Raw genomic sequence first — 23695 nt, 5'->3', positions numbered from 1 at the left:
TCCTCCAGAAGATTACAACCAAGACAGTCTGATAAAAGAGGTATGAGGAAGCAGGAAAGGCAGGAAGAAGAGCCTGGTCTAGGAATTAGAAGACCAAGAGCTTCATGCTTTCCCCAGGCCTCAGGTTCCCCATCTGTAAACTGTAGTCATTAGAGAAGGAGAAATAGCGTATGACATCCCTTATATGGGGAATCTAAAAAGAAATGGTACAAAAAGAACTTATTTACGAAACAGAAACTGACTCACAGACTTGGAGAATGAACTTGCGGTTGCCGGTAAGGGAAGGATCGGAGGAAGGGATAGTTAGGGAGTTTAGAATGGATGTTTACACACTGCTGTATTTAAAATGGATAACCAACAAGGACCTACTGTATAGCACAGGGACTTCTGCTCAATGTTACGTGGCAGCTTGGATGGGTGAGGAGTTTGGGTGTGAAAGAAGCATGTGCATGATGGCCAAGTCCTGTTACTGTCCACCTGAAACTATCGCAACATTGTTAGTTGGCTATACCCCAATATAAAATAAAAAGACGTTTTAAAATGTAGTCATTAGACTCCTGGGCACAGAGCCTTTCCCTGTGTGTTTTGTGTTCTGTGCAAGAGTGGATCTGAGAGCAAAGCTCCCATGTGGAAACAAGAGATTGCCAAAGCAGCAGCTAAAATCGGAAGCTGTCAATCCAGAAAGGAAAGGTTCATAGGTGGGTGATGAAACCCTTCCGTTTCCAGTGCAGGGTTGCCTGTTAGAGTTTGTAAGCAGGACTTCTGTGGCTCTGGGGGATGAAGGGTGATCTCAGAGAAGGAGGGGTCTTGGCATGGTATTCCAGAGATGCCCCGGTGGCATCTCTGGAATAACTGAAATGAAATCAACATTCCCAGAGCACCTTCTGTGGACCAGGCACTGTCCTAAACACTGAAGGTGCATGGATTCGTTTAATCCTTATAACATCCGGATACTATTGCCCCCACCCCAGAGATGAGGAAACTGGGGCAGCTTGCTCTGGGTCCCCCACTGGGGTCAGAACTTGAGCCCCAGCAGTCTGGGGGGATCCGTGGTTTCAGCCAGCACACTGGGCTGTTGAACCTGTCCATTATCTGGAGCCTGGACTTTGTCTCCCAGGTGGCTGGTGTGGGGCAGCCCCGGGCAGTGGCAGTTGCACTGTCCTGATTATACAGCCCTAGACCATGGAGGCCTGAGGGCCGGGCATGCCACCATTGGCTGAATAGAAGTTTCTTGGGCTGAGAGATGATGGTGGGGCCTGGGAATGGAGGCCTCCTTGGCCACGTATTTCTGTTGAGCTCTGCTACCCTATGATTTGGGATCTGGTGTGGATTCTCAGACAAACCAGCTGGCAAAATTAGAGATGAGGGGCCTGCAGGCCAGCATCTGTCATTTCCAGCTCAGCTTCTGCACGTCTGTGCCAGCCTCTCCCCACCCATCTCCACCCTGCCCAGAGTTCTAGGGCACCTCTCCTCAGACAGCCCTGGGGGTGCCGTCCTACAGCATTCAAGGCCACCCAGAACCACTTCCACCTGCCTCTGCTTCCTCTCCGCCTGAGCCCCTGGACGGCCCGCCTTCCCCATGTTCACCTCGTGGTTCCAGCTGCTGTGCCCCTGCTTCTGCCCTTCATCAAACACCCATTTTCCCTGCCACACCACCATGCATGCCCTCATGTCTAAATTCATTAAGGCCTTCCCAGATTTCCCCCAACTAAGTTGTAGGGTCACATCTGCCCCCTGTTGAGGACACTAAGCCACCTCTGTCTGTGTAGGGGACTCTGACCCTCTGTCCCCGAGGACCAAGTCCTGAAGACCAGGACTGTTCTGCTTCGTCTCGATCTGCTCACGTGCTGGGCATTCAGTAGATGCCTGACTGGGTGTGAGGGCAGGGGAATACCCATGCTCCTGGAGAAGGCTGGGTACACCAGCGATGTGCGCTGATTTTTTTAGACTGTTTCTGAAAGGTGAAGTCAAGCCCTGCCCTTTTGTATCTGTTCCTGGAAGGAAGGTCAAGAGATAAAGAAAAAAATTTTTTTTTCCTTCTAGTCTTTTTCGTTAGATGTATATCCACCTGCTTTCAAAATACAGATTTGAGGCTGTGCGTAATACAAAGAAATGTATATAATGAGGCTGCTATAATAGATATCAAGATACACATTCTAGAAGGAAGGGCAGGTGAACCCAAATCCACCCATATCTAAGCTAATCGAGCCATTGCAGTTAAGCATCAGAATTAACTCTGAGCTTCCCGACAGACAAAGGAAATAAAATAAAAACACGCAAACAAAAAGCTGTGAGGGGGAGGCACAGAAGTGGTGAGCACCAGAGCAAAGTGTAACTTGTTGCCCATGGACTCGGGGAACTCAAAACTCTCAGAGCCAGTTAGGAGGCCCCTGGTTTGCACCAAGCTCTGTCCTGGGCTCCTCACTCAGATGAACCCCCGGCCCTCCTTGCCTCTCAGGGCTACAGTCCTTAGCCAGCACACCAGCCTCACCCTCTGGACTCGATGCCCTTGGTGAATGTGCTCAGGGTGCCTTCCCCAACAGTCTCTGATTCTAAAGAAAGTGCTCTTTGTGTATGTGTGTGTGCTTCCTCCATATGTAGTTGCACTTGAAAACCTTTCTGCTCCAGAGGTCAGCAGAAATCCCTGCCCTGTCAATTTAATGTTTCTGCTCCCTGCCTAAGAGGCATAAAATCACAGCCTGCCACCCAATATTAAAGGTCATTTTCATGAGTTTATAGATGGTGATGTCCAGATAACTCGTGACTTAAAACATATGGTTACAGCTCCCTACTAGATCAGTCTCTGGACCGTCACAGATCAGTCAGAGTAATAAGGAGGATGGACCTGGTCATTTGGCAGGGGACAGTGACGGGCTGGCATGGTACCACAGCACTTGACTTCCTGGGACTCTTGGAAAGAGGAGAGGAGATGTTTCCTAAATAGGAGCAGAGATGCTCCCTACATGGGTGTTTTCTCAGGCAAAAGCAGCTGCTTCTGAAACACACAGCTCCTATAAACCCAACCTGCTTAAAATCACATTTACTTTCATGTGAGATTCTCTTAATTACATTTTCTGTTTACTAGCATCCTTATTCATTATTTAAAACTTTCAAAAATTATTATGCACTAATTCCTCCCTCTGAACACAGTATCAGATTTCCCACACTTTACTCATGTGTAGCAGTTCTTACAACATAGCTGTCATCAGAGTTTAGATATTAAGGGCAAAATGTGTGATGGCAGTATCCAGCAATTCCTGAACAAGGAGTAGAATTCCTTTGGGGCTTTGTTCACATTGCCCAGGACTTGTTTAGAAAGCCCACGAGATAGGGTCTGCTCAACACATAAACAGTCTTGTATTTCACTTTTTTACTTAGCATAATTTCATGCACGATTTTCCATGTAGCTACATAATCTTCAGATTTATCATTTTAATGGCTGCTTAATATTCCATCCAGTTAGCGTGCCATAATTTACTTAACTGCTCCCTATTGTTGGAGCCTTAATGAAAATTTGAATTCACCATGTAATACAGGGGGAAGCTCGTTTTAATGATTACCATTCTAACATCCTCTGCCCTGACTGCATGCCATTACTAACCCAGCTTTGGTAAGGCGCAGATGCTTTCAGAACAATAAATCCTGTCTGAGAGGTGTATGCATGAGTCCCTCTGATTTAATAGCTAATCTGTTCCCTGCACATGTTTTCCTTTTAGGCCGGTGTTTATGTAGAATATCCATCTCTTCTGAATATTGTGTAACACTAGACTATATTCATTTTTCATGTTGTTCCAGGTACCTTAACCCTGCAGTCAGAGACTTTCATAAATTAATTGGAATTTGGGGTAAAGAGGAGTTTCTGGCTGTCAGTTGTTGTTCATTTATCCCACCCATGTTCATGAAATATCTGTTTGCAGCTGCACTGTAGGACAGAAAATGAGCAAGGATGTTCATGATTACTGGCAGCCCACAGAGCATCCGAGAGTTGCTCTGAGGCCCAAGATTAAATGGCGAATTTTCATGCGAAGTGCTTTGGATACTGTAGAGCACATATTACTGGTTGTCAATCCTCCTTGTGAAAGAAGACGAAGTGGAAGGTGGTTTTCCTAGGTCAGTCCCTGTCAGCTGCATTCCCAATGTCCCAAGCCCTTGGAATTCTCCAAAGACAGGAAGCGAAACTGCAGTCTTTAGAACCAGGACGGCAGTGATGCGGATAATGACAACCCGACAAAACACTGCTCAAATAGCTTGATAGATTTAGTAATTTACAGAGTTGTCTCCAGTACTTTCCAGTTGGCTTTTGCCTGAAAGTGGCCAAGTCCTGCCTCTTATAACTCTTCTCTTCTCCTCTTGTGTACTAAGTTGCTCAGTCATGTCCGGCTCTTTGTGACCCCGTGGACCATAGCCCTCCAGGCTCCTCTGTCTGTGGGATTCTCCCAGCAAGAATACTGGAGTGGGTTACCATTCCCTTCTCCAGGGGATCTTCCCAACCCAGGGACAAACCCGGGTCTCATATGTTTCCTGCATTGGCAGGCGAGTTCTTTACCTTTAGCGCCACCTGGGAAACCTCTTCCTCTCTTACTCCCCCATAAAAGTGAAAGCATCATCCTCAAAACTAATAAATCATCCCACTTTACTCAAGGGACCCAATAAAGCCATGTGTTGCCAAAGTGTGGGACGTCTCAGAGGAGACAGGATTTTAGGTGGCCACATAGTGAGGTTTTCACTTTTCATTTTCTTTCTTTCTAAAAAGAGAAAGTTATTCTTATTTGCCAAAGATGGTATCTTGGTTTGCTGCTTGCACGCCCCATCAGCTCTCCAGTGCTTGCTGTTCACCTTTTCAGCAGAGAGAAAGCAAGCCTTGGGCTTTGGGAGATGTACCTACCTAGCTCGCTTTGTTCTTGTTTGTTCTTTTTATGTTTATCATCTGTTTTTTGGTAAAAGGTAATGGTTTATGGGGTGGTTATTAAAAGCTTCCTTTTTAAGTGGATTTATTTACTCTAAAAAATGAGGCAACATCAATAAAAATGGTAAATAATAACCCAGGTGGTACTAGAAAATGGCAAAATCATGAAGTTGGGATGTAACTCAGTGAAATTTGGGAGATACTGCCTGGTGTTGATGTTGTTCAGTTGCTCAGTCATGTCCAACTCTTTGCAGCCCCATGGACTGCAGCACACCAGGCTTCCCTGTCCTTCACCATCTCCCAGAGCTTGCTCAAACTTAGGTCCATTGAGTCAGTGATGCCATCCAACCATCTCATCTTCTATCACCCCCTTCTCCTCCTGCCTTCAATCTTTCCCAGCATCCGGGTCTTTTCCAATGAGTCAGCTCTTCACATCAGGTGGCCAAAGTATTGGAGCTTCAGCCTCAACATCAGTCCTTCCAATGAATATTCAGGATTGATTTCCTTTAGGATTGAGCGGTTTGATCTCCTTGCTGTCCAAGGGACTCTCAAGAATTTTCTCCAACACCACAGTTCAAAAGCATCAATTTTCCAGTGCTCAGCTTTCTTTATGAGTATGAAAAGGCCAGAAGATGTGACACTGAAAGATATCACCATAGCGCTGTTTAATTTAAAACACTAAAGGTCACTGCCCAGCATCAGTTAGTTTCTGTTGTATCGGGTGCTACGCATAGGGTGGAGTTTTTGTCGGCCCTGTGAGCTGGTATTGGATCATGAAGCCTAGTCTAAAGAATGCTGTTCCTAGGAAGGGCTGACGTCATCTGTGTGTTTTGTCAACTGCTCTTCAAGACGTGTGGCTCCCATGGGTTCCTGTTGTGTCCCTGTGGTGCTGGAGTTCTGATTTGGAGAACGCCTCATAACTCCATTTGAATGGCTCACTCTCAAAACCCTCACCACTTCTGTGTCAAGCGCCATCTCCCCTCTTCCCACCTCCTTGGACCTGGTGCTCCAGCAGAAGTAGGCAGTAAATAAACATCTGCATGTATGCTAAGTCACTTTAGTCATGTCTGACTCTTTGCGATCCCACGGACTGTAGCCCATCAGGCTCCTCTGTCATGGGATTCTTCAGGCAAAAATACTGCAGTGAGTTGCCATGCCCTGCTCCTGGGGATCTCCCTGACCCAGGGATTGAACTGCCATCTCTCGTAGTCTCCTGCATTGGCAGGCCGGTTCTTTACCACTAGTGCCCCCTGGGAAGCCCCAAACAGACATATAATGGACTATTATTCAGCCTTAAAAAAGAAATGGGCTTCTGACACATGCTACAGTGTGTCATTGTGGTAAGTGAAATAAGACTGTCAAAGAAGACCAAGTGTCCCCAGCCAAGTACCTTCTATGACTCCACTGTATGAGGTACCCAGGTAGTCAGAGTCACAGAGACAGAAAGGGGAATGGTGGTTGCCAGGGGCTGGAGGAGGGGAAATGGAGGGGTTAGTGGGGGACAGTTTCCGTTTAGGATGATGAGAAAGTTCTGGAGATGGATGGTGGTGATAGCTGCGTGACAGTGTGAATGTACTTCATGTCACTGACTTGCACACTAAAGAATGGTTAAATGGCAAATGCTATATATATGTATCTTACAAATAAAACAAGAAAGTGGGCAGTGAGCACCTTTTCTCCAGCTGTGCTGCCTTGGCTGGCCCTGGTCCTAGCACAGGGAATCCGGTCCCTCGTCCTATCCCTCCACTTGTCAGAGCTGTCAGTTCAATGTCATCTCTCCTGCCTCATCCCTCGCAGGCCCTGCAGGAGACCCCTTCCTGAAAAGAGTATTATGCTAATTTAGGTTTGCCTAAATTAGCAAACCTCTCTGCTTGCCGAGAGCAGCCTCAGCAACCCCTCCTGTCCCCCTGCACACAGGGGGTGTTTATGATCAAAGCCAGAAAAATGCCCCCTTTTTTGATGAGGAAGAGCCTGAGTATAGCATCCTGGCATTTGTCATTCAGCCGCCACTGTCCTCTCAGGAGTCAGCAGTCACTGAAAGGATCGTGCCCTGTGTGAGGCCTCATCTCGATTGGCGGCTGCTGCTCAGCCCACGCTGGAGCCGGGCCCTGGCATCCTCTCCAGAAGATTAAGAGCTTTCCTTCCTTATTCAGAAGTGAAACTGGACCTCTGCTCTCCAGTGTCTTGGCTATATTCAGCGTGTTAGGAGACAGGCAGGCCCTGAGGGAAGTAGAAATGCAGGGAAAGGGTCACTCATGGGGCTTTGTAGGGGAGAAATCAGTGACCCTGGGTTCTCTGGAGGTGGTTCTTGGCTTCTTAGGCCTGTAAAATGAATATGTGAGCTGTGTGGAAACTTGAGGGTCATTTGACCCAGTCTCCTCATCTCATCCCTGGTAGTTCAGCTGGTAAAGAATCTGCCTATGCAATGCAGGAGACCCTGGTTCAATTCCTAAGTCGGGAAGACCCCCTGGAGAAGGAAAATGCTACCCACTTCAGGATTCTAGCCTGGAAAATCCTATGAACTATATAGTCCATGGGGTTTCAAAAAGTCAGACACAACAGAGCGACTTTCACTTTCATTTTCCTCATCTTATAGGTGGAGAATGATAAGTCCAGAGACCAGGGAGCTGCCCTAGTGGGAAGACCACCCCCCCATCTGTAAGCGGGGGTTGCTGAGAGCTCTGCGTGTCCTGGGCTGGTGTTGGAACACACCCAAAACATCACGCTCGTGTGTGGACTCTGCCCTTGAAGATAGCGGATGGTGACAGGGAGTGTTCTGGTTCTGTTGTTTGGTCCAGAACCTGATATCTTTGTAAGGAAGCCTTGAGCCATGAAGCAGAGACACTGCCCTCGAGGGGAGGGCAGCAGTTAAATGCAATGAGGGGTCTGTTCTGTGCAGTCTCCATCTCCCTGGCTGGCGGCTCTGAATTCCCATGTGTATCATCCGGTAGATCCCAGGTGAGGAGGCATGTGCTGTGCACGCTTTACATCTCTGCTTCCTTCCTTTTTGACTGCAGAATTTCAGAGGCAGGAAAGCGTCCGGTCGCAGCACAAAGGCATCCAGTTATACGACACCCCTTATGAACCCGAGGGCCAAAGCGTGGACTCGGACTCAGAGAGCACGATCAGCCCCCGGCTGCGGGAGAGCAAGCTGCCCCAGGATGACGACAGGCCCGCCGACGAGTACGATCAGCCTTGGGAGTGGAACCGGGTCACTATCCCAGCTCTGGCAGGTAAGGAGCCAGTGGCCCCACTCAGAGGCGGCTGCTTACCTGCATGGCACTCACCTGTGTAAAGGGAGTAAGTGCATGGGTTCCTGCCTGCTCAGGTAAGCCACAGGGTTTCTAGTGCAGCTGGGCCCTTTAAAGATGAGGAAGATCCTGGAGGCCAGGATCTAGACAGCCCAGATGATCTCATTGTCAGACTCTGTCTTGGTCCTGTTGGTAATGCTCTAGTTCACTGAAGCCAAGATTTTGGAAGGAAATTTTAAAAACTAGAAGAAAATCAGTCTGCAGAGTGGCTCCTATTGGGCCTCGTGGATCCCAGTGACTCCATCCTGTCGTGCAGCTACGACGGCCTGCATACATCCAGGGCCACTGCATTTCCTGTGCCAGCTTCATTCAGCACAAGCCCGTTCACAGAGCACAGGCTGTGGGCACGTCCTGACCCCAGGGGCTGACCTCGCCCCTGGCCCGGAGCCCCTTGAATGACTCAGGTGCCTCTCTGCTCCCACAGCCTTCTGAAAAGCAGTATGTCATATGTATCACCTGTCTTCAGCTATGTTCACACCCTTTGATCCTAATCTCAGTCCTTAGGATCCAAACTTATGATCGAAAGCGCAGAAAAAGGCATGATGATCATGAGAGATGGGGAACGACGTGGATGTTCAGCATTGGGCATTGATTAAATGGAATATTGAGCAGCCACTACAAAGTGACGTTGACAAAGAGTATATTATGTATAGCAGCCTCGGAAAATGCTTATGTTTAATGTTAAGAGGGGAAAGTCAGATGGAAAAAATTTCTATGCTTCTAAGAGTTTTGGCATATGAACAAAGAAACATGGAGTGACTAACTCTTATCACATTGAAGGTCATAAAGGAAGAGTTTTTATTTTTAACATTCATTTTGTTTAGAATCTCCCATTTTCAAGCACAAGTGGACCCTTCCTCCCTTTCTGGGGCTCAGAAGTGAGGCTTCTGCCCTCCACTTGTCTTGATTCCCTCAGCTGAGGTTCTGACTGCTTTAGCATGTATGGCTCAGTTCCCTGGGTGTAGCGCTCTGCAGTCTCTGCCTTCTGCTAAGTGCCCTTCCCAGCTGGGTCCTATCTGGCAAAGTCCTGCACTTCCTTTGCCATCACTGTGAGCCCTCCTGGCACATCCACACATCCCACGGGCTTCCTTCTCTAGGCCTGCAGAGCTTCCTGCTGGTGACCCTGGTGGGGCAGTTCTTTCACCATATACAGTCAATGCTGTAGGTGCTGGGCCCGTCTGGCAGGTGGTGTGTGCCCGCCAAAAGCCGGGGCTGAGAGTAATTGGGTAACTGAAAGGTCTTTGGCCACCTCACATCTGTCCAGTGCGTTTCACAGCCTTTCCTACTCTGGGCACAGTGAAAGCCAAGGACTGTCCCCTGGCATGGTTGATCCTGGGTGTGGGAGAAGCTAGAATGGGACTGATGCTGCTCCAGAGGTGGCTTTTTGCAAACACCAGTTTGATTAAAGGGCTCAACGTTTCATGTGACAACTGTCCTAGACAGCACGGGGCCACATGGCAAGAGACGACACTGCAGGCAGCTGTGGCATCTCACCCTCTCCTGGACTGACCACCGTGCAGGTCATGTTACCTCTGATGTTTTGGTCTAGTCTGGTGCTTTACTGCCCAAAATGTGGTCCCTGGACCAGCAACATCACATCACCTGGGAACTGGTGAGAAATGCAGAGTCTCAGGCCCCAGACCACACCTGCAGAAAGTGAAAGTGTTAGTCGCTCAGTCATGTCTGACTCTTTGCAACCTCATGGACTGGAGCTGCCAGGCTCCTCTGTACATGGGATTCTCCAAGGAAGAATACTGCAGTGGGTAGCCATTCACTTCTCCAAGAGGCCTTCCCAACCCAGGGATCAAACCTGGGTCTCCTGTTTTGGAGGCACATTCTTTACCATCTGAGTCATCAGGGAAGCCCCCAGACCTGCAGAGTCAATAAGTTTTAAAAGACCCCCAGGGGATTCTCAGGCTTGTTAAAATGAAAAGCACTTACCCCACACGACATCATCTCTTCAGAAGGCTCTCAGGCCAGAACTTGCCCAATTCTGCCCAAAGCTGGTTTTAGAACTACTATACATTTCACAAAGGATCACAAGGTCTCAGAACTGGTCCCCACATAAGTTTCTGGGCCACGGGTCTCCATTCTGGATTTGGTTTTCTGTTGCTGAGTTCCTATCACATGTGTCATTGTAGGTCAACTTCTTAGGCTGCTGTTAGGAGGCAGATGCAGAATCCTGTCCCCACCTGTGTCTCATCAAGTCACTTACCTCATCAACTGTGTGTCCTGCTCTGGAGTGGATACTCATTGTGGGTGTATGCTAAGGCACTCAGTCGTATCTGACTCTTTGAGACCCCATGGACTGTAGCCCACCAGACTCCTCTGTCCATGGGATTCTCCAGGCAAGAATACTGGAGTGGGTTGCCATGCCCTGCTCCAGGGGATCTTCCCGACCCAGGATTCGACCTAGGGATCGAATCTCCTGCATTGCAGGTGGAGTCTTTACTGCTTAGCCCCCAGGGAAGCCCTGGATACTGATTGTGCTTTCCCCAAGAAGCTTTTGGCTCAGTTCTGATTTCTGGGGCATGGAAGGAAGTTGTTTCCCTTGGCTGAAGGGATGCTGTGAGCACCAGTCTTGAGTCTTTGACCAGATCCCCTCCCCACATCTGGACAGAAGTTGTCAGGTGAGGAGCACCCTCCTGTTTCCTAGCCCACAGTGCAGGTGGAGTGAAGTGGATGCACCACCTCTCGGGTAACCAGAACGAGTGGAAACAGCTCGACTGGGTTGCTGAAGTGCTGCCAGACTCCCATTTCTAAACCGGGAAGGGTGGCTGCTCAGGAACAAAGGTGGCTCCCACCTCCTGCCTGAATGAGTAGAGTGTGCAGCACATGCTTTAGCACGTCATTGGTGGTGTCAGGGAGCAAGGCGGTGCTGAGCTGGGCCTCGTCCTCCTTTTCACAACCCCTGTTTGAAGTGCCCCGCCCAGTTCTCTGGGCCCTTGGGTGCTGTGATGGGCCCCAAGAGCCTGGGGACAGGATCTGCAGCTGGGCTAAAAATCCACTGGGCAAAACTGTCATCATCTCTTTCCCTTATATTCTGATTCTGCCTGTTTAGCTCAGATGAAGGAACCCAGGCAGTGTTTTCAGATTTCCAAAGGTGTACAGTATGGGCACCCCCAAAGGGCAGAGGTGGGCCTACCAAGGAGGAGCCGTAGGGATATCGGTCCGGGTGAGTGGTAAGAATTTCAGGTACACCTGAAAGTGTATCATGAGCTTCCTGTCACTGAGATTGGCCAGCAGAAGCTTGAGTGAGGCCGCATTGGTATCAGGAGGGCTTTGCCCTGTGGTGGGAGGTTGGCCTGCATCCCCCCACTTCCAAGGCTCCTTCCATGCTTCATTTCATCAGGACCCCAGCATGCTGGCCGGAGGCTGGGGGAAGGGGAGCCCTTTGAACTACCTCTGTGATTCAGTCTATGAAGCCAAAGTGCTTTCCGCCCTTCACAGTGCTGTCCTGCACTGCAGTCATGAAAGGAGGCTCTTGTAAGGGGTGCTTCGGCATTTCCCATAGAAGGTGGCCTTCTCAGCCAGTGCAGCCTTTCAGGGAGTCTTGATTATCACTTCCTGGTTGTCGTGAAAACAGCTATTGCAGGGTGTGAGGTGGTCCTCACTTCCTGGGAATGATAGTCTTCCCTTCTCTCAGAGTTCTGTAGCAGGTGAAGGAGGTTTCCTGCCTGCCCTCCCTATGGGAAGCTGCTGATAGCCTCAGCCATGATTCCCACCCCCATGCACCCAGCACCGGAGTCTCAGCACACATGCCTGGCCTGAGGTTGGGGGTTGATCCCAACCCCCAAAACGGATGCCTTATCAGTTTTACAATCAGGCTGTCAGCCCTCTGCCCACCCAGCAGACTCACCTGCCTTCAGAGCTGGCTGGACTCCCCCCCCCACTGCTTTGACTCACCCCCCAGAGACTTTATAGGCAGCAGGTCCAGCCCCTCACTGATGCAGCTCCCTGCCCAGTGTGGGGCAGGAGAAGTACCCTGAGTGATTCCATGCTGTCTCAGGTGGCACAGCTTGGTGCAGATGGTCTGACCAGCCCCTGGGCTTTGTAAGATGGACAGAGCCTACCCAGGAGGTGGCCACACGGGGAGGGGGCTGAGGACTGGGTGGGTAACCTAGAGAAGCAGACTTGGGCTCGGGGTGCGGGAGGGGCATGGATGTGGAGTCTCCACATCTCTGGGGGCCGCTGGAAGGACAGGGATAGAACCTCTCCTGGGGCCTCCGTGCTCTCTCTGGGGAAACGTGTCTGCGGCAGAGGGTCCTGGTGAGGCTTACAGAGCACTGTACTGGTAGTGCTGGTATTTACAGAACACTTTTGCGTGCATTATCTCATTTCATCCTCCCAACCACCTCCTGGGATCTTAGTTTTGTCCTTTTACAGATACAGAAATTGAAGTCCAAAGAGAAGAAACAGTTGCCCAGGATCCTATAGCTAGTCAGCTGCAGAGCCAGAATTTGAACCTATAAAGTCCCACTTAGAATCCAAGCCCTTACCCTGTTGATGTCTCAATTCTCTGACACCACGCAAGATACTGCATGTAATGTGCTGGAGCCCTCACCCTCCCAGGGCCCCTGGGTTGTTGTTCAGTCGCTCAGTTGTGTCCCACTCTTTCCAACCCCATGGACTGCAGCACACCAGGCTTCCCTGTCCTTCACCATCTCCTGGAGTTTGCTCAAACTCACGTCCATCAGGTTGGTGATGCCATCCAACCATCTCATCCTCTGTCGTCCCCTTCTCCTCCTACCTTCAATCTTTCCCAGCATCAGGGTTTTTTCAAATGAGTTAGTTCTTCGCATCAGGTGGCCAAAGTTTTGGAGTTTCAGCTTCAGCGTCAGTCCTTCCAATGAATATTCCTTTAGGATTGAGTGGTTTGATCTCCTTGCAGTTCAAGGGACGCTCAAGTGTCTTCTCCAACACCACAGTTCAAAAGCATCAATTCTTCAGCGCTCAGCTTTCTTTAATGGTCCAACTCTCACATTCATTTATGACTACTGGAAAAACCATAGCTTTGACTATATGACCTTGTTGGCAATGTCACTAATTTCTCCTTGTGTCTACAGCGAGTAGGATATGTGCCTGGGGTGTAGGTTTCCACTCGAAATGGTTCCAGCTGAGGAGCCTGTGACAGCCCAAGTTCTAGAAGGTTCATGACTGCACGGGGATGACCAGAGCCATCCCATGGGTTGGTCATGCTCTGCCCCCGCTCTGCACAGGGAGGGGTCCCCACACCATGGCATCCCACTCCTCGTCCAGCCAAGGAAACTGAGGCCCAGGGAGGGAACAGGAACTGCTGGAGACCTCATGGCAGAGCCAATTGGGCCATACACAGAGGATGGATCAACATTTCTTTTTAATTCAGTGGGTTCAGTTAAAAGCTACTTTTTTAATGATTGCAGTTGCCTCTGAGAAGAAGCAAGTGATCAGAGTGCTTACTAAAGGTGCTGGGCAGCAAGAGAGTGGGTGAAGGGCACCCTTAAGATATTTCAGAGAGGGACTACCATGGTGGTCCAGTGGGTAAAACTTCCTGCTCCCAATTCAGGGGGCCCAAGTTTGATCCCTGGTCAGGGAACTAGATCCCATATGCCACAACTAAAGATTTTGCATGCCGCAATGAAAATAAAAGATCCACGTGCTGCAGCTAAGACCTGGCACAGTCAAATAAAAAAAAAAAGATCTTTCAGAGAAACAGAGGCATTTTGTTTTTAACTCACTGTCTGGAGATTTGTCCCCATTGAAGTTACTTTTAAAGCAATGTCCTGGTTTCAGCCAGCAACGGGCCTGCCTTCTAGCGAAAAGAGAAGACAGACATGACTCAATGCTGAATATACTTATTTTGAGTACTTATCTGTCTTCCTTACTAAGCTCCTTGGCCAATTTCTCTGCCCTTGAAAGCTCAACACAGTGTCTTGGTGTCAGGAGCCACTGGGACAGTAGTAAGAGTCAGACAATCCCAAGTTCACGTGCCAGCTCCACCACTCACCAGCTGTGGGATCTCAGACAGGCTCTCAGCCTCCTGAGCTTCGGTTTTCCTGTCTGTAAAACAGGGATTGTCACAAACTGTATCACACTGGATCTCTGTGGTGATCAAGGGAGAAGATTGGCTGAAAAGACTTCATAAACTCTAAAGGGTCATGCCTGAGAGAATGGTTACTGGTGCTCAGGGAAGGTTTGCTGTATTCAATAAAATTTAATTTTATATATTAAAACAGTACTGCATAAAAAGCTACTTTGGGGGCACAGAGGGCCCATTTATGAAATTCATTCCCAGTTACTGCGGCAATGAGAGGTATATCCATAGTGTGGAAAACAACACTTCTGTAGGAGATACTCCCTTCTCGATTCCAGCAACAGTTCTCACCGTGAACCACCCAGTTCTTCCATGCTTTATTCAGTCCCTCCTGAGGACTAGACCGCTGGTCCCCAGGTGTGAGAGGGTCCCCACTGCCAGTCTCCCCCAAACCCCTCTCGATTCTAGCTGTGACATGTTCGTTCGTTGGTTGGTTTGCTCAGAGCATGTGGCAGAGTCACCTGCAAGAAGCATCAAACAGATTACAGGGTCCCACCCCCAGAGCTCCTGATCCAGTAGGTTCCAGGGATGAGGCTGGAGAATCTGCCTCTCAAACAGGATCCCAGGTGTTGCTGAGGCTGCTGATCTGGGGACCCCACTTTGAGAACCTACAGCACACTCGGTACTTACTATATGTTAGGTGCTGGGGTCAGGGAGGAGGTAGGAAAGGGGTATCACAGCTTGGCTCGGTGGTGTCAGTGACACCTCCCCCAGGAAGCCTCCCTTGACATGACTCCCTTCCCTACCCCCGTCCCAGTTTGGGCTGGGGCCCCTCTGTGCTCCCTCCACATCCCCTATGGATGTGCACTGGTTTATTCTGGAACAGCGGGGTACTTCCTTGTCACTGTCAGCTGAAGGGGTGCTATTGCTGTGTTGGGTCACCCCTTTGGCAGGCACCCTCTTGAGTTTTGACATTTTCCCAGCCTCATCAAGTGAGGCTCAAAGGGCAGAGGAAGGGGAAAGTAAGGTCCCAGGTATGTCTATTTCCTAAACATCTGTGAGTCATCCCTAAGCCAGCTCAGTTGGCTAATTTAAGATAATCTCATGAAGGTAAGGCGGTGATGGAGGAGGGGCAGGAAGTTAATAGACAGTGAGCCCCGGTTACGAGGCTGGCGTGGGTTTACCCTATGAAGTCCTGCAAGGGATGGTGTGGTTTCACTGTCATTACACAGATGGCACCATTTGGGCTCAGAGATGGTGAGCAGCCTGTCCACAGTCACACAGCTAACGAAGTCGAGTCAGGCGCTCTCCCCACTGCTGCATTGACATTGTGAGTATGTCACGAGCAGGTCTGAACCTTCCCTTTACCTGTGCTGGGGTGAGGTGGCTTTTCTTAAGGCAGAAGCCGCTGCGCCCACTCCGTACTGGGCTGGTGACTTGTCACCGTGAAAAGCAAGTGCTCTGAAGGTGGCGGTGCTGACAGTGAGTGCGTCAGCGCCTGCTCCAGGCTCGCAGTTCCCACCAAGCCTGTGACTCATGCTCGTGTGCTTAGAATAAACAGGCTCAGCCTCGGCAGAAGAGTCCACGGGGAATCTGCCACCCTCACCTGGTGTACCCTACGCATGCCACCTCCTCACCATTGGCCCCAGTGGGGCTCCAGCAATGCTTCCTGCCCCCTGCTCGGCTTCCCAGAATGCCTTGGGCCTGGGAGGAAATTAACAATTGTGTTGGTACTCCGAGCTTTTTGCTATGTAATGAGTAACAGTTGTAATTAATGTTTAACACGTGTGAACAGCAGGTCTGCAGAGAGGAGGGGGAGGGTTTAAACAGAGAACTGGGATCACTCACTTCCTTTGGCTGATATGTTACCGAGGGACAGGTTTTTCCAGTTGGTTTTTCTGTTTGACATATGAATGAATTCATTTAGTAACCTTAAAAAAAAAAAGAAAAGAAAAACACTGGTGTTTCATAGCTTTGGCTTGCCTGCTAATTATGTTGATAGAAATGTTTCTTCTTCAAGTGCCTTTGTCTCCTGTGTGGAGAAAACCCCAAAGGTTTAGTAGAATGTCTTTGCTCTCTCTTCTGCTTGGCAAGACAGAGGTCTTCATGTGGAAAGAGGTTTTAAGTTCTGTGAGGTCAGAGACTCGGCGGGCCTTGTTGACACCTAGGTCCCCACCTTAGATCAGTGCCTGGCAGGTAACGAACACACAAGTATTTATTAAATTATTGATTAAATTAGGTCTCAGGAAAACCAACCCCAAGTTCTCTTGAGGAATATCACACAACCTGCTCAAACAGAGACGGTATGTTTTCACATCACTTTTTCAAGCTGTACAACTGTCTTCTCTTCAAATGAGGAAGAGGGGCCTGCACAAAATAGGGGCATTTGTGAGTGGCTGGTGACGGCTGTGGTTGCTGCCCTTGGTCTGAACTAGAAGCTGAGAGCGTGTCCCTGGATGTTTGAGGATTGGCCCGTGAATCTGCCTGCCAGGTTGTAGGTGGGGAGACTGGTGTGCCAGTAGGTGGCAAGCAGGGCCCTGAGAGCCAGGCACATGTCCCCTCCCGTCGTTCCTCTCCTGTAATTCCATCTATGGATGGGCAGCAGCAGAAACATCATGAGCAGCTGGGTTGAGGTTGGGGGTTCCTGGGAGGGAAGACTCGTTTCTACAAGTGCCCAGCCTGCTTCCTGCACATCCTCTGAGGCTTGTGGATGGGGGAAGTCCCTCTCCCAGGCCCCAGGACTGATTCTAAGTGTCTCTGGGTGTCTGCAGGTGAAAGTGTTAGGAGACACACTGCATTAGATCTGAGTGGGCATTCTCCATCTGACAGGGAGCCCAGCCCAGAGCTAGCAGAGCTGCGGGGTCTAGATTTAAACCCCTGGGCTGTCACTTGCTAGCAGGGTGACCTGGGTCAAACGGCCTGTTTCCTCATCTGTAAAACCAGGTGGTAATTGGAATCGGTGCCAGAAGTCGGGGGCACAGTGAGTGTTCAGTGGACACTGGCTTTTGGTATCTTTATCATCACTACTGTTTTTGAGAACCTGTTGCACTGTAGATAGGATTTGTGCTGAACTTGGTAGAGGCCCCTAGGATTCAGAAGATATGGGTTCAAGTCCAAGTTCAAGTCTAGCTGTTGAAATGGGACATGGGACAGTCCCTTTCACAGCTGGTCATTTCTCATTTCTAAAATGAGTTATGATGGTGGAGATGTCTTGCTTTGGCAGCTGTAAAGGCCTCTGCATTTAGGTCATTTTGTCATTTTCATTAGGATTTATCCCTACTTTTCCTGCAGCCAAGCAGCAGCCCTCGGGGTGGGGTCTTTGCACTGGGCAGCCACATCCATGTTTCCCTTTTGGGGTGCAGACTAGGAGGATAAAGGCATGCTCACTCGTGCCAGGCCCTCCTTCCCCAGTCCAGGCTTGGGTGTACATGCATGGACAGCATTCCTGGAACCCAGATGGCATTCCTGGAGCCCAGGCGGCTTCCAGGCGCCTACCTCACAGGCTTCCCCATGCCCTGCTTCTCGGGAAGTCACCACTACCCCCTCTTATAATGAGGAACTTCTGTTCTCAGGCACTGCCCTTGAGATATAGCAGCATGGTGTCCTGGGGCCTGCAAGTACCTGTGAGGGGAACACAGAGGCCTGTTATTGGTGATCCTAAAAGAGCCAGCCAAACATGTGCTGAGCTGCCCATTGTCTTACAACCTATCTGCAGGTACAGCCTTCACTCCCTGGGGAGAGGAGAGAGTGAGGCCTGCTCTTGAACTGCAGGGGAGAAGAGGGCTTCATCTCTCTGGGCCTTAGTTTCTCTACCTGTAAGATGGAAATTCTAATGCTTGTCTATGAGGAACAAGCGAGATGATGCAGAACATATGTTTAGAAAGTTGAAGCAGCAGAGGACCATTGTTGGGAACAGAGTTTTAGTCAAGTAGGAGCACTTGTGCATTGTCATGAAAGCTTCCATAGACTCTGGTCATGGGGGCCCCTCCTCCCCAAATCAATGCAGGGTCTCCCTCCTTGCCCCCTCTTGGGGGCTCACTACTGCCTGGGCTGCAGCCCCTTATATGCCTCTCCACCCCTGCCCTCGCCACTCCACACCTGTGCCCTCTACCAAAAACCGGCCAGAGCCAAGGCCAGCAGTGTGCAGGAATCAGCACCCTAGACTGTGTGGAAAGGGTGCTGTGGGCAGGCACCTTTGTTCTGGTCTCTCTGTCCTTGTGTTTTCAAAGTAATAGGATATCCATGAACAAACACCAGACCTGGAACACCGTGCAGGCCTCTCCTGTCAGCCCCATATTTGTTCCCTCCTCATCCTCATGGGGCCTTAAAAGGCCTCTTCAGCACCTGAAAGCTCTGTGCACAGAGTTTTGTTTTCAGTTCTCTGATCCTTGTTGCCCCTGCATAAGGGACTCTGTTCTGTGCTGGACAACTGGGGAGGCCAAAGGCCAGCCAAAAAGATGCAGCCACTGATCCACAGGCCCCACCTGGGGACCCAAGGCCCTAGGTCCCCTTCACTTCCTTCCAATTCCCTGTGAATCATCCTTAGGGGCCAACATCCATACTCATGGTCAGCCCGGAGGACTCAGGGATTTTTGGCAGGCTGTCAAGTCTTCTCTCCCTGCCTGGCCTAGAGAAAGGCACTCCTAGAGCACTCCTAGATGAGGGGAGGCTGCCCAGGCTTTCATCCCAAAGCAGAGTGTCAGGGGCTGGGGGCTGGCGCCCCCTGCCTGGCATGATGGCCTGCTCCTCTCTGCTGGGCAGTCTACTTGCCCGGTCCAGGCCCCGTTCATAAAAACATAAAATCCCACCAACCTCCTCATTTTGTTCTGAGGATCAGAGGATGTCACATCGGGTCCTCACATATGCCTGCCTGTGAACAGGAAGCACTCAGTAAAGGTCAAGTCATTTTTCAAAACTATTTTAAAATGATTTGAGGAGGGAGTCCAGCTCCTAAGTTTCCTTTCTTGATTGATGAATGAGGTTTTTCTGGGGACCTGCTGACCATAAATCTGGGTGGAGATTCATTCACTCAATAGAGTCTAAGCATTGACATCAGGCACTATCCTAGGCACTGGGAATTCAGCTTTAAAAAAACAGAACATGTCTTGTCTTCTTGGAGCCTCCACCTTAAGAATTTCAGCGCAGGCTGGAGAAAGTGGTTTCTGATACAAGGCACTTAATCCTCCTGAGTAAATGAAAAGGAGCTGCTCTGAGCAGGGATGTGGCCATGGGGAGAAGGTACCACCATGTACAGGGACCCTGCCTGGGCTTTGGTATGTCCTCTCTTACTAATCACCTCCATAATCCTTTATGGTATAGGCCTTGTCAGCCCTGTTTTATAGACGTGGCAGCTAAGGCTCAGAGAGGTTTGAAAACTTACCCAAAGTCACACAGTAGTGGCAGAGGCAAGATTCAAAGCTGGATCTTCCTAACTGCAGAGTCCATACCCTCTCCATGACGCTGAGCTGCTGCAGTTCTTCTGTTCTCTGGCCTTGTTGCAGCCCATGGACTGCATGTCAGGCACAGAGAACTTCAGGAGAGGCTAAGGCCTGAGGCCTCATCTCCGTCTGGTTCTGAGAAGACACCTATGTATGTATCATATGAACTGGGGTGGGGTCAGACAATGCCTTAGACAGGGGAGGCAGGGTTCAGGAAAGGAGAAAGGCATTCCTTTCTCCTGGGGCCTGCGTATGTGTACGTTGCTTCAGTCCTGTCTGACTCTTTATGACCCCATGGACTGTAGCCCACCAGGCTCCTCTGTCCATGGGACTCTCCAGGCAAGAATGCTGGAGTGGGTTGCCAGGCCCTCCTCCAGGGGTTCTTCCCCACCCAGGGATCGAACCCATGTTGCTTTTGTCTCCTTCATTGGCAGGCAGGTTCTTTTACCACTAGTGCCACCGGGGAAGCGTTCCACTTTGGGTGGTCTTGACAAAAGTTGCCCCCAGGAGGCAGCATTAAAGCTGAACTTTGAAAAATGACTAGGATTTTTGCACTCAGAGATAGTGAAGAAAGGAATTCTCCAGGGCAGACACAGCAGAGCAGAGGCCTGGAAGCAGGGAGATGAGGGATGGGGGACCAGCTATTCTTTGTGACTGGAGCCGAGGGGTGGGTGTGGAACCCAGAAGGGTTGTCACCAAGTCACCAAGGGCCTCAAGCACCAGAGTGAGTTCTCTGTCCTTTGCTGTCCTGGGGACCTAGGAGCTAGCAAGGGTTTCTGGACCCAGAGAGCTGTGCTTTAGAGGCTTATGGGAATTTGGGAACCTGATCTCTTTGGCTAGCCCTGAATGATAAACAGGAAGGAGCCAGATCTAGAAGGAACATATTTATTTCATCTAAGCAAACATTTACTAAGCACCACCTCTATGCCAAGCACTGTAGTCGGTTTAGGGGCTGACAAGATGTTGGAGAGGAAAATAAGTTATAGGTACTGTCCCCCAGAGAACCCCATGGGCTGCCGGGGGAGGAGTGGCTGGGGGCTTGCTGAACTACAAGAGAAGGTGGCGTGCTGTGAGCTGTACTGGAGGAGGGGAGTTCTCAGAAGGCGGGATGGGGAGGTTTTGTGGAAGGCAGGCTTTTGTGCCAGACCTTGGAAGCTTCTAGACATCATACAGTTGGTGGTCATTTCAAAGACTAAATGAGGGAGATGTAATGCCTGCCTGGCCGGCCCTGTCACTTTGCTCTGAGACCCAGATGGTAACCCCCTCCCTTCACCCACAGGATGGCAGGGTTGTCGTAAGGGTTAGAGCTAGCATGGGTGCTTGTTAACACTGACCCAACTTCAGGACTAATTGATATAAAATCTATAATACAAGTAGGAAGGGGACCACCAACAGCAAAGGCTAACCTGGATGGAGGAAAGGCCTCCTAGGAGATCTGAGCTGGGTCTTAAAGATCTCATCAGATCAGAGCTTTGGAAGGACATTTAGGGCATCATGAAGGGCCACCTCACCTGCCTTGAAGACAGAGGCTGGTGGAGCCATTAACTGGACCACCTCTCCCACTGCCACCAGGGCTCTGGTCCCTTCATCGCACCAAAGATGAAGGGCTCCAGAGGCCTGGCCCTGCCCGCCTGAGTCTCCCCTCCCTCCAGCAGAACCCTGACTTCTGTTTCTAATTGCTATAGGTGGAATTAATTAGATATTGTCATTCTAACAACTCACAGGGGTGGTATATTTTTTCTCTAAATGCAGATATTCTTTTGAGGGCTGTGGCTTCCTTTATCTTTTACAGAAAATCACTAAATTAAAAGAATTGCCTTTTAAAATTGCAGATTAAAGAGAAACTTAATTAGAAGGAATGAAAGCAGTTGTGTTTGGATCTTTTGTTCTTAACATTTTTTTTTTTTTTCCCTTGCGCTGCTGAATCACTGCACTTGGAGTTTGTATATTTTTATTTTAGGTGGAATGATTTGCCTAATTAAGCCTGTCATTCATCACCACCTGTTCCCTCTAAAATATATGCCTATATTATTAAGCTTGCAAGCGAATGTATAACTTAATTCAGTGGGGAATTGCAGTGTTGACTGGGACGTTATTAGGTTTTATCCAATTTATCTGGTATGAAAACTGATATTTTTCCCCAGTAAAATGAAACAGCAGCTCATTAAGTTTATTCATTCAGTCATTCTTTGAGCACCTATTATGTTGTGGTCATGTACTAAGGCTAGGGGAATGGGGGGAAATATGGTGTAGCCCCTGCTCTTGAGGGATCATGGGGAGCCAAACAAAGAAACTGGCCATTAGGGTACCATAGGCTGAGATCAGAAAACTAAGATCACGGCATTCAGTCCCATCACTTTATGGCAAATAGATGGGGAAACAATGGCAGTGAGAGACTTTATTTTCTTGGGCTCCCAAATCACTGCAGACATGAAATTAAAAGACACTTTTTCCTTGGAAGAAAAGCTATGACCAACCTAGACAGCATATTAAAAAGCAGAGACATTAATTTGCCAACAAAGGTCCATCTAGTCAAAGCTATGGTTTTTCCAGTAGTCATAAATGGATGTGAGAGTTGGACTATAAAGAAAGCTGAGCACCAAAGAATTGATGCTTTTGAACCGTGGTGTTGGAGAAGACTCGTGAGAGTCTCTTGTACTGCAAGGAGATCCAACCAGTTGATCCTAAAGGAAATCAGTCCTGAACATTCGTTGGAAGCACTGATGCTGAAGCTGAACCTCCAATACTTTGGCCACCTGATGCAAAGAACTGACTCATTGGAAAAGACCCTGATGCCGGGAAAGATTGAAGGCCAGAGAAGGGGTCGATAGAGGATGAGATGGTTGGATGGCATCACCGACTCAATGGACATGAGTTTGAATAAGCTCCAGGAGTTGGTGATACATAGGAAAGCCTGGCATGCTGCAGTCCATGGGGTCACAAAAAGTCAGACACAACTGAGCGACTGAACTGAACTGAGGCTGAGATCAAGGTGAGTCTGGGAAGGGGGTGAAGCCAGGGAGGGCTTCCTGGAAGAGGTGACTCCTAAAGAACAAGTGGAATCAGTCAGGTGGATGAGGAGAAAGGCAAGAGTTCTAATGATTCACACAAAGAACACAGCCTGGAGGGCGGCATGGTGAGACCTGATAGGTTAGATAGGTTGCCAGGTTGTTGGTCTTGAGAACCTGCGTTCCTTCCATGATCGTGTTGCGTGCTCCATGCCTCTCTTCTCACCTGGGCCAGGAGGTGTGTAGTAGGATTTTATACTGGCAGAAATTCCCAGATTCTGATTTAGCCAGTGGAGCACCCAGATTGTCCGGGGTGAAAGTGCCTTACAGTTCATCTGGTCTCTCACTCTTATCTGCCTCTGGCAGAACTAAGCCTAGAACCTTGTCTCCCACATACCCCTTCCCACACCCCCACTCTGCTACCCCTGGGGCACCGTTCACCACTTGGGGCCAGAGGCCTGCTGCACTGTCCTGTCTCCATTCTCTCCATTCCCCAAAACCAGAAAGTTAGCAGACAGGAGGCTTCATGGGAAAGTGCACACTAGTCCCGTTCTCCCTGACCCCACCTCCCACTGTGCCCCGATCTCCATCGCAGTGCGGTATTGCACGGGAGTCTTCCCCGACTTGCCCCGCCAGTAGTCAAGTCCTGTTGGAGTCATCTCCAACGTCCCTGTCATCACTGAGGGATTCAGCCTCCATCACCTTCCCTATCTCTCTGCCTCCAGGGTCACCCCTAAACCCTCTCTCCATCAGCAGTCAGAGAGGTCTTTAAAGTCCATTCTGAAGGATGGCATTCCTTGATTCAACCCAGTCATAGGATCAAGTCCCAGCTCTTTAGAAAGGTGACCAGGCCCTCACCAGTCTACCTGACCCTAGTGCTTGCCCCTGCCCAACGTCACCCATCCAGGGCTTTGCAAGTTAGGTGGCTCAGGTCAGAACTTGCTTTACCTCTCTCTCACACCCCCTCCCAGGACATGTACCCCATTTGATCAGTTGCCCTGAGGGCTGGTGTGGCTCCC

At 49.6% G+C, this 23695-nt stretch overlaps 1 protein-coding gene and 1 long non-coding RNA gene across 2 annotated transcripts in view; one reads left to right on the top strand and one right to left on the bottom strand.

Moving 5' to 3' along the window:
* Positions 1 to 23695, top strand: part of SHB (SH2 domain containing adaptor protein B) — a 136135-nt gene that overhangs the window by 79885 nt on the left and 32555 nt on the right. The window contains exon 3 of the mRNA XM_006063467.4: positions 7924 to 8139. Coding sequence (XP_006063529.2) covers positions 7924 to 8139 — 216 coding nt within the window. The remainder of the gene's footprint in view (positions 1 to 7923; positions 8140 to 23695) is intronic.
* On the bottom strand, positions 7014 to 15929 carry LOC123332865. The gene is made up of 4 exons (XR_006549995.2): positions 15868 to 15929; positions 14582 to 14751; positions 13935 to 14008; positions 7014 to 7126 (listed from the first exon to the last, which is right to left on the bottom strand). It is a non-coding gene; the product is annotated as an uncharacterized LOC123332865 (long non-coding RNA).

The sequence above is a fragment of the Bubalus bubalis genome, chromosome 3 (assembly GCF_019923935.1).
Source record: "Bubalus bubalis isolate 160015118507 breed Murrah chromosome 3, NDDB_SH_1, whole genome shotgun sequence".
Taxonomy (NCBI): domain Eukaryota; kingdom Metazoa; phylum Chordata; class Mammalia; order Artiodactyla; family Bovidae; genus Bubalus; species Bubalus bubalis.
This window is presented reverse-complemented; position numbering and strand designations above follow the sequence as displayed.